Here is an 18,155-nt window from a genome sequence, read left to right on the forward strand (position 1 = left end):
TGGAGGCAGAGAATTTATAATAATTTCTTACCAACAGAATCAAGAGAAGTTGCAATCATGTTGGAGGCAGAACCAAAAGCCACAGCCAAACTAGCAGAGAAAGAGAAGTCTCCTTCACCCACAAGCAGTATCCCGTGGTAACTATTATAATGCTTTATCCATTTCCCTTTTGCCACCAAACACTTTATCACCCTCTCTTCCTCAACTTTCTCTCCGGATTCACTCGGGCCAAGCTGATTTTTCTCGTCTTCGATAAAAACAGCAGAATCCACCATGTCAAATGCCTTTTTGTAGGAAAGAGAGCTATTAAAGGCATCAATGATCACATCCAGCTGTTGAATGTAGTTTGAGTCTTCATCTTCAAAGGACTCTGTCCAGATTGCAGAAGGAACTGGCAGATTTTGCGGCCATGCAGCATTAGCATACACTTCATCTTCTGAGTTTGAGTAGTCCCTCTGCAACACTAAATCTGGAGGAGGGGATTCAATTTCTATGTCTGAGTAATTCGTCTGCCACCCCGAATCTGCAAGGCGGACATACATCTCGCCTCGGCTCCAGCCCGAAAATGAATCTGAACTAGGAGAAGAAAAATCCTGCCATCCATCATTAGCATACACTTCATTGTTTGTGCAGTCCCACTGCCCCACTAAATCTGGAGCAGGGGATTCAATTTCTCTGTCTGAGTAATTCCACTGCCACTCCAAATCTGAAGGGGGGACATACGTGGCGCCTGGGATCGAGTCCGAAGATGAATCTGAACTAGGAGAAGAAATCTCTTGGATTGCCAAAAACCTATGATTTCTGGTTGATACTACAGGATTTACAACAGGAAGTATAGGTTCTGGTTTTCTCGGCTTTGAAAATAAACGGATGTTACCTATCAAAAAAATAAATAAACGGATGTTGGAGATCCTTCCCAGTAGATTTTTGAATATAATACACAATGATGCACGAAAAGAACCTTCATTACTGGGCTTCCGGTAATGATCAAAGATAGGGTACAGTTCCCCTGAACTTTCTTCATCTTCTCTTCCACTACCCCAGGATCCGAAGATAATTTGTTTCTTGATCTTCAACTTTCCATCTGAACTGCGTTCCTAAATTTCGATCAAAAAACCGTGGTTTATAATGGAGTTTATGTCACCGTACTTAATTTTTAAAAATCAAATGACTGAATGAGTAATGCTTACCATCACTAGTACTAAGCACCCATCTCGATGACAACCACGTGATATTAAACGATATATTTATTTGAAAGAAAGGCTATATAATTCATTTAGTAGAACCATTAAAGTGAAACCACCTAGATTGGTGCGCTCAAACACCACTTTTTACTCGATAACATTATTTTCAAGATATACTTTTTTAAGTAAAAAAATTACTGACTTTGTGAATATGGTAAGAGCCCATTGACAAGAATTTTAAAAATCAAAAGCTGTTTTTAAAATTAAGAAACCTTTTTTGAACATGTTTTGATAATATTATAGAAGTGTTTTAGATGAAGCTTACCTAATATAGCCTTTTCAAGAAGATTTACAAAAATTAGAAGAAAAAATAAACAGATAAGTATAATCACTTGTAGGTAAATTCTTTAAATCTATTAGCCACAAGATGCAAATAGTAAAGTATCAAAATCTGGAGTCACAAAGATCAATCAAATAATCAGCATTTGTCCTTCTATTAGTCCTAAACTCGCACATAATTGATCAAAATGCATTTTTACATGAAATAATCAGTCATTAATTCAACTCAGTACAGTCTGAAAAAGCAATCTACATCAAAAGATCATATGAGGAAGGCTAGAACACAATTACCATATTAATTAGATCACAGCAAAATGATAGTCACCGTGTGATCATCGATCATCACTTGAAATCAGCCGCTGGATTTGCCGGCCGGAAGGTGAGTACAGTGCGAGATTGGGAGGACGAACAAGACTCAACGAGAAAGATAGATAGAAACTACTTTAGAAATTGGAATATCAATGCTTTCCTAGGCTGTAAAGAAAATCAAATCCCTGTTCCTACTTTTTTTGGTTGGCACAGAATAAAGTATAATCTGTATAAACATTGTCATTTCCGTACAGTCTTGGGCGAATAAGTTGTACAGCCATACATATATTGACAATCACATGCATAAAAAGAAGATGTAATGTAAATTCTTTTGTTGACATTACAAGTGGTGTCAAGTGTTGGTTGGACGAAAATTGTCAAAACTCTACACTGACTGGCCAATGGTGTATCGTCGCATGGTTGAGTGTAAAAAATGATGTGAAGGATGATGTACACATTAGATGGGACAAACTAATTTTAAAACTACTTAATGCGTACAAACTAACTTTAAAACTACATTAAAAATTAATTATGGACATGTCAAATTGAAGGAATTGTTGGGCATGATTGGTAAGTGATGCTCAAATCCCCTAGGCTATGATGAAAAATCGAGGCCCGTTTTAACTTCATAGGCTATAAGCCCAAGATTGAAGAATTAAATCCATACCACAATTGAAGTAGCCCAATTATGTTAGGTATTTAGAGGTAATCAGCCCATTGGGTTAGATGCCCAATACCCAATTTGGAGGGAATTTGAAATTCACATGAAAGATGGATAAATATTATCGTTATCTTTGTCAAACCAATTTTATCTCATTTTTGTTGGATGAGCTCTATCTTTCAGTTTGGATATAATCTTACAGTTTTTATTCAATCTAATCTTGAAGACTCCTGTGAAATTCATTCACTCCTATAAGCCTATAAATAGGAGACTCTTCCCTTCCATTATACACACCAAAAACCAAGAGCAAAAAACAAGAGGAAGAAAAACTTCCCTGCTTAGTGCAAACCAATCCTTTCTTGCCTTTTCTTTGTGAATCTATCTGTGTGACTGATAATGGCCTTCAAATTGGAGAGACCTTTGTGGTGTGGATCAAGTTTCTAAGCCGAATTATAAAGGGGAAAACCGTTCCTTTTATTTTCAGATTTTGGTCTTGATTTTCTTCAATTTACTTTGCAAATCCTTACACTAATCAATTGTTTTGGTTAATTTGTAGGTGGGTTTGCTTCTCAGGAATAAACATTGATAAAAGAGAGAGACAGCTTAAAAAAACTAGTTATGTATCTATGTAGTGTTGAAATTATGCAAAATCGTCTTAACTTTTAATTTAATATGACATAAATATTTTACAATATTCATTTAATTATTACAATAGAGGGACGAGTTCTTTATGAGAAACCTAGAAAGAATATGAGTTGTTACTATGTTAAGTTTATTCTTATTTATAGTTGGCGCAAGTTGAAACCAAAATTTCTCATTATTACCTGGCGTTATTTCTATGTAGAGTACCACTACAAAGAGATCCTAGTGTAATTTTATTTATGTAATAAACAATAAATAATAATAATAATAATAATAATAATAATAATATATAAACGTGGTTAAGCAACCAGGCCAAAATTCAAATTTTTATGGGGATCAAGACAAAGCATAAAGCAAGTTAGGTGACAAGATCGAGCTTCGCATCCAAGTCAAATCTAGACAACAACTAGGTGCACTTAATACGATTTAAATTCAAAATTTCATCATTTCGAATATATGCCTTTTTACTAAACACATGTTTTGTTTAGATAAAAATCAAACTTTTAGTAAATTTTAATAAAAGTATATAAAATATGTGGTTGAAAAGTGTGGGTCCCATTAATTGTATGATTAAAATTAGTTATTGATTTAGACTAAAATTTTAATTTGCCTTTTAAGAACCAAACATGAATTAAGTTCCATTTTAGGGCAAACCACTACCCCCACCATTCATACCACCTCACTAAAAGAAATACAAACAATCTCCTCTCTATCTGATTGTCTTATCGAAACAATCTTGGAGCCAACAGAGTGTGACACCAGAAATGTTTTACTACAGCAAGAGCCGATCAAGAAAGATGTAAGATTTCAATAATACTGAATTAAATAAATACGATAGAGACTTTGTTTGAGTAGGTTTTGATATCTTATCCTCTGAATGACTTGTATATTTATAGGCTTACAGTACAAACATAGTCCAGCTTTATGAAGAAGTCTAACAACCTAAACAAACTCAATTGTTATCCTAAAAATAATATCTTCATTATATAATTATTTAGCCAAAATAAAATAGGAATTTAAAACATATTCCATTTTAGTTCGCAACTTTTAAAAATATAACAAACAAATAAATTTTTATTCTATTTTTTTTGTGTGTCTTACAATCTCCCCTCCTTAAAAGAATTTCATTCTCAAAATTACTAGCGTTCGGGTCTTTTGTGGCCTGTCCTTGGGCTAAAGCAAAAACTCGAGCTTTTCCCTTCTTTTTTGGCTCATCATTCTTCTTCTAAGGGTCTCCTTTGCAATTTTTGAAAATATGCAATGTTTTGTCGTATCAATAGCACACATGTTTCTCAAACAGATATTCACTCCTATGCATTATGTTGCACTTTGGACAGGATGAAACGACTTGTCTAAATCTTGATCTGAAGTTAACCTTCTTGTTTTGTCTTTCTCCTTTCTCTTTGTTGGACTCATTCAGTTTCTTCTTTTCTGAAGGCTCGGCCATTTGCTGAGGAGTTTGATCAACCTCTAACTTATTTGAGATTGCCTGGGTAGTCTGCAATACCCAACTATAGGTTGTAAATTGGTAGGATACTAATATTCCACCAATCTCAGGACATAATCCTATTTCGAACCTTCTTAATTTCTTTGCTTCTGTGTCCATTAGGTATGGTGCATACCTTGAGAGTTGTTTGAATTTTCTCTCATAATCCTCGAGCTTTATTTTTCTTCGTTTAAGTTGAAGGAATTCTGTCTTTTTTTGATCCCTCAGAGCTTGGATGAAGTATTTTCCAATCACTTCGTCCTTGAATTGTGTCCAAGTCAGAGCACATTGTTGCGCTTTTGTTCTAATACACGATGCTGACTCCCACCAGTGGCTTGCAACATCAACCAACGTGAATTCTTCACATAATATTTTTTTGAGCATCAGTGCAAGAAAAATATTTGAAGATTCGCTCCATTTCTCTTATCCATTCTTCAGCTGCCAATGAGTCTGCCTTGCCATCGAATGTTGGGGGTTTATAGTGACGAAATTGTTCCACAATTAAGTTGGTATTGTTAGTGTTTGCATTATGGGATCACCTTGTGCTTATTGTGTACCTAGATCTTATACAGCCCTCAACAAATCCCTACTGGCTGTAGATTGATTTTGTTATTGCCTTGTCATTTTTTTAACACAAATAAAATTTTAATTTAGAAATATTTGATAACACAAAAATAACCATAATAATAATAATAATAATAATAATAATAATAATAATAATAATAATAATAATAATAATAATAATCTTTATAATGGCGAAAAACTTAAAAAATTTCCAAATCTTTACATATTGTAACACCTCAAGCTCTCAGGGCTCGTGACATTAAAAGACTTTAAAAGTTCATAAAATGCGGAAATTTAACTTGTACTAAAAGCATTAACACTTCAGAGATTATGTTACAAAATTAAAGAAATTTTCTTTCGAAAAGTTTAGATTTTTATCTTGTACGATTTCTTGAAATAAATCTCGTTCGACAAATAATGAAATCCAAAATGTAGAAAATTTAAACTCTAGACATCTTACACCTAGGAGAATTTCAGGTTAAAATTTCGAGTACAAATTTAATCGATAAGTTGGTCAGAATTATTTTCAAAACTGGATCTATTTGTTCTAGGGCACTTTCTAGCAGCTCTCGGAAAAACATTCATAACTTGAGTTTCATACATCCAAAGTTTGTGATTCAGAATTTGAGAGATAGATAACTCATATGGCTATCGTCTGCAATTGGAATCACATCAAAATTTCAAGTATTTAGGTCTGGGTGAATTTTTAAACTTAGGGTAGAAGCTGAAATTTTTTTTATCCCAGTGTTGTAACTCAAATGGACTGAATACCGCCATAAAAATATCAAACAATTTCATCATCAATTCAGTCTTCAAGCTTTTAAGAAAACACTAATTTAAAATATCCCCAAATTTCTGGACCATAGCATAGTGTTAAAAATAATTGCATAATTCTGAAATCTTCATAAAAAAACACACACGTGAACGTTAAACCCTTTCCATCTCAAAACATGAATTCAAACTACAATTTCAGGGACTTCCAATGATTATTAAACATAAAAGTAGCAACCTAAAACTTAAGAATAAATTTCTCTCAAAATAGTACATGCCATTCATGCCAATCTAATGCCGGATCTTCGATTATTCTAAAAATGGTTAAATAGGAATAAGCATATCAAAGGAACACTCAATAGGCTACACATGCCATATAAACATAATAATCATATTTTTAATCATGCATTCTTACATGTTTCTCCATAAATAAGTAAATTGATAATCAAATGATCTAATTAGGGGTCTGATGCGCCTCTGTGACCATCAGTTTAACATATATACTTAAAGTTTTAATGAGCCTCTACGACTATCAGTTTAAACATGTATAAAACTTTCTTTCATCAAAACTTAAGAGAAAGCTCTAAAGGCACTTTATGTACTTTATGCAAATATAACGAATACATGCTTAATTGAAAGTTAATTTCATATAATGACAACTTCGCGTAAAGATCCTATGTTAGTTCACGATGATAATGTACTGACTGCGTAGAACCAAATTCTTTTCCAAACTTTTCTCCTTTGAATGAAGGCGCGTGTACTGTATAAAAATTACACTAATGGAAGAAACTTTATTTTAATGTGGACAGTGTAGTTTGGAAGGTCTCCTTTTGAAAGTAGGCAAATTTGAATTGCACCAGAATTTCACACAGAAATCTAGTAACTAATCCAATTTGCTTTCATCCTAGGTAGGACTCTATCTAGTAATTTGAATTGCACCAAAATTCACATGGGAATCTAATAAACTAATCCAATTTGATTTCATTCTAGTCTCATAAGAAAATAATAATAAAACAAAACAAAACAAAAATTAAAAGATGAAAATATTTGACACACATGTGGCTGCCCAAAGCTTGTTAAATGCTTAACTGACCTTAGTTAAAATATAACTTTTTTTCTAACGATAACAACTTAGGCCTAGCTTATGCGAAATAATTTTTTCTTTAGTACAAAATTTGCCACTTAATATGAGATTCGAAACAAGCCCAATATCAATAAGAAATTTCTCGCTAGACAAATACTTCATTATTTGATCGAAAATTAAAATTTTTACAAAAAGACATTTTTTCTTTTTCAATTTGTCCCTCGGTATCTCAAATTAACAAAACACGTCAAGATGAAATAGATGAAAATTTATTTTCGGTTGCTACACATATAGTATAATACCAAATAAGCAAAAAAATAAGTGAACTTTTCCTATATAAGCAAATAACATCTATTTTTGATTTTTTTATGAGTCCTAAGAATCCTCTTTTGGTGAAGTCTCATCGTCTGAAGTAATGCATTACTCTAACTCAGAATCAGTAACCAAATCAATAAAATTTTGTGGTTCAAATTCTTGCTCAGGTTTTTCCAGCTCTAGTTCGATTTCCTCCTCTCGGTCCTCCTCAGGCTCTTCCTCTGGCTCTGGTTTTGGTTCAAGCTCGGGCTCGCTAGCTCTTGTTGTATGTGGTTCCATAAGATTATGATGTCCTCACAGTATCTCTTAAAGTCAATCATATCCCAATCTTCTTCCTAGTATAGCTCGTAGTCCATATCCCTCACGAAGCTACATCTCTCCATTGAGGCTTCATAGTGCTTATAAGATGTTATATCGAGAGGATCGTCCCCTCATTATATCCGAATGATCTTGCTTGCTCCTATTTAGAAAGGAAACCCTCAACATGTTCGACAAAAGTTCGCTCCCATCGTACTTCATAATTTATGTAATTATCAATTGCCATTTCAGTACAATAAAGATATGTCAGGCTATTCCTAGTCATCCTAGTTTTTTGTCAAGTTCTAATCATGTGACTAATATAACCTCAATTATGCTTAATCTATCAGTGACAATATTATTTTATTTCATGCCCGTATAAACAATAAAAAAATTGACTAATAAATTGTGTAAAGCAAACATACTTATGCACTTCATAACATGAACAAGTTGGCTCATAATTCGGTTAAGCATTTCATACCTAGAATCATTTGGGGAGTGGTTAAGCAATGAGCGGTGCATCCCAAGAATTCTTCATCCCATTACATGTTTAAGGTGAAAAAAATTTCATTGTCCTAATGTTTTATGGGGGGAAAAAAAAGGAGGATCTACCTTCATGTTTTTTATTTTTTTATTTAATTTTTGAAATTTCCCAAAATAGGATTTTTCTCAAATTAGAATTTTCTAAAAATAGAATCTTCTTAAATCTAAGATGGTCCGAAATATTGTTTTTCGTCTTGTTTGTTTGAATATCGCACAATCAAAAGGTTTTTCTTCTTGTTGGTTTGAATATCGAGCAATCAAAAGGCTTCCAGATGAGGAGGGGGCCACAAGTAGGCCGTTTAAATCTCAAGCTCTTCGTAGACAGTTTAGGTCTTTTTGACAAAGTTTTACAATTTTGCGAGTACGCGAATTAAGAAAACTCAAACAATAAGTGGAACATGAAATCTCTTAAAATATAAATTTATTATTATTATTTTTTTTTGGTAATTTTAAAACATCCCCTGAAGATTAAAGCTCGACACATAGATACTCATGACATGTAAAATCTTAAAACATGAGCATTGAACCATAACAATTTAAAGTTTAAACTACACAATTCAAAGTCAATTTGAAACAAACATTAACCTTCGATACAGTATATAAAAATCATTCCCCCTTTTTTCAAAAATTTCTTTTTTTTTTCCCACTGTTTACATGAACAATATTTTTGCACTGTTCATCGTGAACAGTAGCAATCTTAAAGTCAATTTGAAACAAACATTAACCTTCAATACAGTATATGAAAATCTTCCCCTTTTTTTTCAAAAATTTCTTTTTTGTCCACTGTTCACATGGACAGTATTTGGCACTGTTCATTGTGAACAGTAACATCGCTGTTCACGATGAACAGTGACATGCACTGTTCAATTTTTTTTATTTTTCGTAATTATGCTAGTTTGCTGGTAAGAAAAGAATAATGGTTTCTGACCTAAACTTCTTCTAATTAATATATAATTCAATTAGTTACTAATCAAGCCGATACACGTAATACTATTTATGGGTTTACAATCAATTTCCATTATACTGCAACTTCATAACCTTTCTCATAATAATTTCCAGTAACTAATACTTAAAAAAAAAATAAAAAAATAAAAAATACTCGTGCATATCATGTTTAATGGACAAAAATAAAATTTTAATTCCACCAATATAAAATAATAAAAATAAATCATATGGAAACATAACAAATGAATCATGTTCTAAATCACATATCTACATAATAATAAAATGAAAACAATTGCTAGAAATAAAATCATTGAGTCATGTTACACCGGATTTAAATTTATTGAGTCCAAAGAATTCTAAGACCACGACTGCACATCATCACCCATCAACCAACAACTCGTTCTAACCTACGAGAGGTAGGGAAAAAAGGTGAGTACATTGAAATACTCATAGGACACAAAAAATCATGGTGCGGTCCCAAATAAAAATATATAATTACATTAAATGTATCAAAATATCATACCGTCATCATATCTTTAGAAACTAGTAAGAGCTCAATAAATATCATATCTTTAGTATCGGATAACCATAATGTAAATATCATATCATACCTTTAAACTTTCATAAGCACAATAATTCAACAATATGAAAATAAACAATTTAAACTAAATAAAACAATTGCACCTCGTTATCCTACGTTGTCAGATCAAATGAACTTTTGAGGATACAAAACCAAAAATCACGTTCCAGTTTTATTTTTAGTGTGCTACCATGTTTATAAAATTATTTTTGTGGTGAAAGAAATTGGACTTTTTCCATGGAGAAATTGGTTACATAAATGGATAAATAAATATAGGAGTATCCTATAGAAAGTGAAAGTTCAATTTACCCAAAACTTGTATCCAAGTCAAATAAAATAATCTACTTTCACTCAATTCCAACAACTCCTACACGTGGCTCCATAAGTTATTAAAACATATAATTTATTTTAAAGCACAACAAAAAGTAATATAAGATCATATCAAAATATTTCATCAATCCTAAGAATGCAACACGTCGAGCCCATGGGAAGTTTGATTAATAACTAAACCGAATGCATTATCATATCAAAGTAAAATCTTTCAACTTTAATAATTTGGGCTTCGGTTATTCGAACTAACTTTTTCTCGAGTCTAAAATGCATGATTTAATACGATCTATCCAACGAGTCCTATATTGATATATTTATCATCGCTCTATCAAAATCTAGACATTTGGCCCAAATAAAATTGAATTAATACATATATCACTTTATTCTCCCCAATTTTCCAAAATATAAAATATGGCCTCTAAAATAATTAAAGTATATTCTATAAAATTTTCAGAACGTTACAGTTATTCTAATAAACAAAATCCAGCTTTACAAAGAAGTCTAACAACCTACACAAATTTGGTTGTTATCCTATCAATAATATCAGTCATACTAACGTACACTAACACCCCTGGCAAACTGATGGGTAGCATGCAAATCATTAGTTTAGAACTCAAGAACTAAAGTCATGAGGCTGTATGCCCTCTAGAAACACCTTAGGAACTTAGTCTTTTGTAGAAATATAACAAACATAAACATCTTTCTTCACAACCTTTTCTCTGACAAAATGATAATTCACTTCAATATGCTTTGTCCTAGCATGAAAAACTGGGTTTATACTAAAGCAATTTCACTTATGTCGTCACACCAAATCAAAGGACATTTAGAAAGAGAAATCCCCAATTCACGTAAAAGCATACGTATCCAATAGAAATAGAGTTCAGCAATTGCCAGAGCCAGTGATCAATATTCAGCTTCTGTATTAGAACAAGATACGACATTTTTCTTTCTGGTGCTCCATGAAACCAATTTTTTTCCTAGAAAAATGCCATACCCACTGCTACCGCATCTGTCATCCGAATTTCCTACCTAGTCTGAGTTATAGAAAGCATTTAGATCTATTATTAAGGGAGAGTAATAAAAACCATTGTCAACTGTCCCTTTTAGATATCGAAGAATACTTTTTAGAGCTAACCAATGTCCTTCGAGTGGGTAATGCATGAATTGGCAAAGTTGGTTGACAACATAAGAAATGTCTGGTCATGTAATAATGCAATATTAAAATGCACCAACAATCATTCTGTGTTCACTAGGATCTAAAAGTAAATAACCATCTTGGGGGACAATTTCGATCATTTATCGTTGGAGAGGATGGTGGCTTTGCTCCAGCCATATTGTTTCGATGCAAGAGTTCAATAATGTATTTTCCTTGACCCAAGTGAATACCATGAGAGTCATGGCAAGCATGGACTCATAGAAAGTAACTAAAACTTTCAAGATCTTTGAGTTGAAATTGACTTCCCAATGTAGTAATAAACTGAGTGATAGCCATTACATTTGTCCCTGATACGATGATATCATCTACGCAGACATGAACAAAGATTTATAAGTGATTTTTACCATAAACAAATAGAGATGAATCAATGGAAGATTCAAGGAAACCATATTCAAGTAGTTGTTGTGAGAGTCTTCAAAACCATGCTCTTAGAGCTTATTTTAGCCCATAGAGAGATTTATGAAGTCTACAGACAAAATATAGTTGGGACTCATCAAGAAATCCTTTTGGCTGCTCCATAAACACCTCCTCATCCAATATGCTATGTGAAAAGGCATTTGAAACATCCAGTTGCCAAATAGGCCAATGAAAATTAACTATCAAGGCTAGAATTAAATGAAGAGTTGAAGATTTAATTGCTAGAGAAAATGTCTCATGATAATCTACACCATCACATTGATCAAAGCCTTTGGCAACCAATCGTGTCTTTTACATCTCTACCTGCCATTTTGCTTTCTTTTTATTTGGTATACCCATTTGTTATGAACCACGAGTTTACTAAGTAGTCGTGAACATTAGGACCAAGTACCATTGGCCATTAATATATCAAACTCACCTTCCATAGCATCCCGCCATTCAGAGCTAGACATAGCCTATGTGAAACAACTAGGTTCTTGTTCATGATAAATACTAGACAACACACGAAGAGAGTGTTTGGTGGATAAAAAACTTTTGAAGCCAGGGAATTGTTTGGGCTTAAGTTTTTCAATTTTGGATTTAGTTACCAACTATTGAATTAGATGTTTCAGAGATAAAGCTTTGGGATCAGGATAAGGAGATGGTAAGATAAGATTTGAGATTGTAGGTTTTGCACAAGAAGTGGTGATATTTTTATTTGGTATATTGATGGTAGGCCCGATAGTTGGACTACCATGTTGAATATGTGATGATTGCATGGTGGTTAGAGGACTACATAAAGATTGCGACCGCACAGAAGTGTTAGAAAATAATTGCAACTGATAAGGTGGAGGTAATTTAAATTGAGAAACTTCACCAAAAACAACAGAATCCTATTTGGACGAAGAGTCTGAAACCATATCAACTGCAGTAAAAGAGTTATCGTCAAAAATAACATTGCGAGATTTATAAACTCTACCATTGGTTAGGTCCAAACATCTATATCCCTTTTGTCGTCTAAATATCCTATGAAGACACCTTTTTTTTTTTTTAAAACAAAGCCTATGTTTGACATAGGGTGTGAGAAAAGGATAGTAGCTACATCCGGAATTGCATAGGTCACTATACCTATGGAAAGACTTATTAAGTGCAAAGAAAGGAGATACATTGTTAAGAACCTTAGTTGAGAGTATGTTTATTAAATATACTGATATTAAGAATTAGTTAACCCAGAGACGACCCTGAAGGTGTGTGAGTTGAGCAGGGGCACCAAAAAACTTTTTGTTATAGTTGTATATTTATTTATAATTAAATATTTAAAATATATATTAAGTTCAAAGTATAAAATTTTTTATTATTATGCATAAAATATTAAAATTAATAATAATGTGACTGTCTTATTAAACTTTCCTTAAATAAATATTCTTAAATAGTATTCATATCTTAAATAATGTGAGGGAAAAGGAAAAAGTCCAAAAGAGTTCAGGTCAAGAAGAAAGAAAAATTGAACAACCATCTTTTCTAATCACCTTTTCGAAGAAAATAATTAAAAAAATCAACCGTCTTTTCCAATTGCCTCAAAAATAATTGAGGCGGAGAAGAGATAAACCAAACGGTCTTTTTCTCCAATCATCTTTGATCTGGCTCCAAAAAATTCTCTCTTTTCATTAAACAACGATTGACGATTCGTATTTTTCATAAAACCCTCACTGAAAATCTAAATTCCCTGTTATCTTTTTTTTATTCTCTTTTCGTCAATCTCGTTCAGTAATTTCACTGATTTGAATTCGCTTTGGATGATGCTAATTTGAAAGCATGTTTTGATCATATTGATATTATTTTAAGACATGTAATTTTTTGCGATCTTGATGACGAAGATTTATTTCAAGAGTTAAAAGTTTTGAGAAATCTTTTACCAAAAGGAATAAAGACGACTTTTGATATATTAACTTATTTGAAAAGATTGGATTGCTTTCCGTACATGTATTGCTTATAGAATATTATTGACAAATCATGTTACTGTTGCATCTCTTGAAAAAAGTTTTTCAAAATTGAAGTTATTAAAATATTATTTGCGGTCAACCATGTTACAAGAACGATTAAATGGATTAGCTTTGTTATCTACTGAGCAAGACTATCTAGAAAATATTGATTACAAAAGTTTAATTAGTGAATTTTCTTCTAAAAATGCGAGAATAAATATTTTTATATGATTTGTTGCATTTCAAGCTTTACACGATATATATTTTTTTCAAGGTTTGCTTATATGGAGTTGTACGAATAGGCTAGTGGCTTGGATAATTCTTTGTTGATGACATATGAATTTTGATGAAATTCAAGAGATGCTTTTGAGCTTTATTTATGTTTTTGTGTTCATGTATTTTAAAAAAAAAAGTATTTAAATATCATATTTTTGCAATGAAATAATATTATTGAAATATTTTTTTTAATATATATTTTAGTTACTTGAAGGGGCCACCATTTTAAAATCTTGCACAGGCCATCTAAAATCTTAGGGTCGGCTTTTTGTTAGCCCAATAACTTAACAGTAGATGTGATTTTGCAAGAAGAGATAGACCCATTTCTTTTATATGTCGATACTGTCTCTCTGTAATGCCATTCTCTAGAGAGGAATACAAACATGTTAGGCATGACATATTCCATTAGTATTTAAAAACTGTTTAAATTCATTCGAGAGAAATTCTCCTCCATAATCTAACTAGATTTGTTTAATCTTGTGAGAGAACCAGTTTTCAACAAGGACTTTATATTTCTTGAAAACTTCAAATACATTAGATTTATGAGCCATGAGATACAACCATGTAAAACATGAAAAATCATCTATGAAAATAACATAAAATGACATCCACCAACTGAAGTTATAGGCGACACCCAAACATCAGTGTTAAGAGCCAATGGATCTTGAGTCTAATGTGTGGAGCTATCATAGAGAACCTACTTGGCCTTTCCAAGAGGACAAAACTCACATAAGGTAATTTTATTGAAAAACTTGTTAGGAAGATATCATAATTGAAATAAACTATACAGAACATGGTTAAACGGTGGCCTAAACGATCATGCCAGCCTTTCTTGTTTGTCTTTGATCCTAATTTAGCAGTAAAATAATTCAATTTATTTGAGAAGCTCTTGTTCCCACTAGAGAATATAGACCATTCCCAGCTCACAATTAGAGAATAACAATTATTGTCTATACAAAATTTGTTTATAGAGAGTAGATTAGCATGAACATCAGGACAATGTAAAATGTTTTTCTTGCAAAAGTTATGGTTATCAACTAAGAAGGAAGCGTGTCCAGTGTGTTGAATTGATAAATTTGTACAATTGCCCACTATGATTGGGTCTGCTCCTTCAAATGGTTGCTGAGTAAGAAAATATGCTACATTACTGGTTATGTGTGAATTAGCCCAACTATAAGCATACCAAACTTGATGATCAAAACCATACTGCACTAGGAGTTCAGCATAAGGAAGTCAAGCCCGAAATGCGTAATTGAATCATTCATTGCAATCTAGTGCAGTATGGTTTGGTTTGCACAAATTGGACAGATGGGTCTGTTGAATGAAGCACCTTGTGGGGGAAAAGGATATAGAGGACCAACGTACTAACCTCGACCATTACTACTAGGATGAGCACGTTGGGATGGTTAGGGTGTAACCGGAGACCATTACTACCATCATGAGCACTTACTTGTTGGATGAACGAAGATCATCGGTGTGTTCATGATGGCACGTGACAACCGGCGTGTGAAACTCTAGAGACCACGCATGTGGTTGCACGAGGCCTCTTTTGACGAGAATTTTTCAAACGATAAGACCACCATGTGGTAGTATTCGATTTCAGTTTTGAGTGTTGTTGTGAAACTTAGACAATTTTAATCCTACATGTTCAAGAATCACTTTTTGCTCGATTGGTTACTGTTGTTGCTAAAGCTTTAGGATGAATAATTGTGGCTCTAAAGTATGGTAAATTCCCATCTTTCGATATTTACGGACTCAGATTAGTTCGCTCTGGTATGTGGCTTATCCCAATTTAAATTTCAAAATTAACACGTCATTATGTGGGGGTGATATTAGGATTGTGGTTTACATGTAGGTTAACATTGTTTGTGCAAGAAATTTAGGAATTATTTGTCATATTTGAAGTATTGAATTTGGCTGCAAGTTGATAATTGATTTTGTACTCTAATTGTCGTCTAATCACTATGTGATATTGCGTTGCATGAGAATTTAAATTTTTTATTAACATACTTTCGTGTTGGATTGATTATTCTGTTAGAATACCTGGATTTAACCTGTTTGAACGTTCCACTGATCCAAGATCGCGAATCTTACGAAACCCTAAAAATTTAGAACTAATTATACCGCGGTCTTAAGATTACTTTGTGTAACCTATGTGTGCGTTTTGGTAGTTCTGTTTTTTCAAAATATCTTCACATTTCAAAATTGGAATTTTCAATGGGCAATGAGATTTTTCAATTTGACAACAAAAGATAAAGGGAATTTTGGTTCAACAAAAATTTTCAAAAGCCATAGATAGTAAATTTCTTGCAAATTTTACGGAAGCACGAGAAGTACCTATCTGACACTATTTTGAGAAAAGTTGGAAAACTTGATTTTACGAAAGAACTTTGTCAAAAGTTAGAGAACTTATATTTACTTAAGTCTATTCCTAATAGGTCGTACTTGTTTGAAAGATTTTTCAGTTTTAAAACAGATCCTAATGACAATTTGGATATTTTCAATAAGATTGTTCAAGACATTGTTAGTTGTGACGAAAAGGAGTTTGTAACGTATAATGCCATTATTTTGCTTAATTCAATTAAATATAGTAGAGACACCTTAACACTCGAGATTGTCAAAGATTTCCTTAAGAGTAAGGAGGTGAGATTAAGGTTGAAAAAGAAGATAAGATGAGTAGTGAGTTACAAATGATGAGGAGTAGAATGAAGTTTATGCAAATGAATTTGGGTAGATCTCAATACAGTAGTGATTCAAGTAGTGACTTGAGTGGTGAGGGTGGTAAGAAGAAAGGCAAAAGACAGGAGAAATCTAGTGGTAGACGATGTTGTGGTTGTATTAAGCCTGAACATTTTATTAGTAAGTGTTCCAAGAAGAAAGATAAACAGAAGGCTAAGATGAGAGGTGGGGCGGATATGGATATAGGGTCGATTGATGACCTAATGAGGTTTATTGTAAGTAAGCCAAGTTACTGCATGTGCATTTGTGTGTAATCCTTTTTTCATGTATGTGATTGCTTAATTCTGTTGTATGATTATATGTTACATTTTAATGTGTTTGATATGTGCATTTGCATAAACTTGAGAGCAATTTGATTTTTTTTTAATTGTTTGCATGCATAGTGTGTTGGAATGCATTAACAGTGAATGTGTTGTGTATCTATTGGTATGGTAGAGTATGGATGCCAAGAAGTACATTGGTGGTTTGTACCGGGGATGTCGAGTATGATATTTGGATCACGAGTGGAGAGGTGATCAAATGTTAGAATCCTTTATCTGGAAAAATCCTAATCAAATGAAGTGGGGAGAGAGATGCTTCTTTTACTTCTGTTAGGTGGAAACATATAATCCATTTAGGTTAAGAAGAGTGATGTGGTGATAAAGGATTATCCTGAGGACTTAGGATCTACTGTGATTTACCAGTTAGACATGAGTTAAGTGACTTATCTAGTGAGTATGGTGGGCGATGAAAGAAGATATGTGTCCTCGAAGTATAAGCAACATGGAATGAGATAGAATAAATGTGGTAAAAAATTTTCGTAGGGTCATTGATGCATTTGTTGCATATGTATTGGCCGTTATTGATTAACTTGGTGTTAATATGTTATTCTATATAAACATATTTTTGATAAAATCTGGGGGTTATCCTATGATATATTTTCATCGTATGATTATTTGTTCATTGTGATTATCTATTTCTGCTTGAATATTTTATTAGTGACCTTAGCTCTAATGAGTACATGGAGTAGGTATAATAGGTGCTTTGGATCCGAAACATGAGATACGGTTTGTGACTCCAATTTTATTGGTTATCTTAATTATGCAAGTACAAACTGTGTGTCATGATTGCTTGCAGGTTTATTGGACATCAAGATAAAGATTTGTCGAGTTTTGATACCCAATAAATCTTGGACGGTGATGTTAAACTGTTTGAATTAAGTTTCATAGGTCTTGGCCAATGAATGAAATTATTATCAACATATCAATCAATTGGCTCAACTCGAAAAATAACTCAGGAATCGTTGGAAACAACTTAATTAATTTAATGTTGCTTATGACCCATTTATTTCTTGGATTCTCTTTCATGTTTCCGCCCCTTTACCATTTGCTGGTCCATGAGCCCACTATTATTGCCCACTTAAATGATACCCTAAATCTATATATGGCCTCATTGTTGAAAGAAGCCATGTGTGTATGTGGGCAATAAGAAAAGAGGAAGTCACCCTTGTGTCATTT

At 32.8% G+C, this 18,155-nt stretch overlaps 1 protein-coding gene and 1 long non-coding RNA gene across 2 annotated transcripts in view; both read right to left on the reverse strand.

Annotated features, from left to right (window-relative positions):
- The window catches only part of LOC111395804, a 2,799-nt gene extending 794 nt beyond the window's left edge, over positions 1-2,005 (reverse strand). The window contains exons 1-3 of the mRNA XM_023021960.1: positions 1,815-2,005; positions 962-1,097; positions 32-877 (exon numbers count right to left, since the gene is read on the reverse strand). Of these exons, the coding sequence (XP_022877728.1) occupies positions 32-877; positions 962-1,097; positions 1,815-1,817 (985 nt within the window). The 5' untranslated portion in view covers positions 1,818-2,005. The remainder of the gene's footprint in view (positions 1-31; positions 878-961; positions 1,098-1,814) is intronic.
- A 7,385-nt stretch (positions 2,006-9,390) lies between these two features.
- Positions 9,391-12,337, reverse strand: LOC111395805. The gene is made up of 2 exons (XR_002702871.1): positions 12,102-12,337; positions 9,391-9,547 (listed from the first exon to the last, which is right to left on the reverse strand). It is a non-coding gene; the product is annotated as an uncharacterized LOC111395805 (long non-coding RNA).
- Positions 12,338-18,155: the final 5,818 nt, after the last annotated feature.

Source organism: Olea europaea, chromosome 6 (genome assembly GCF_002742605.1).
Source record: "Olea europaea var. sylvestris chromosome 6, O_europaea_v1, whole genome shotgun sequence".
In the NCBI taxonomy this organism is placed as follows: domain Eukaryota; kingdom Viridiplantae; phylum Streptophyta; class Magnoliopsida; order Lamiales; family Oleaceae; genus Olea; species Olea europaea.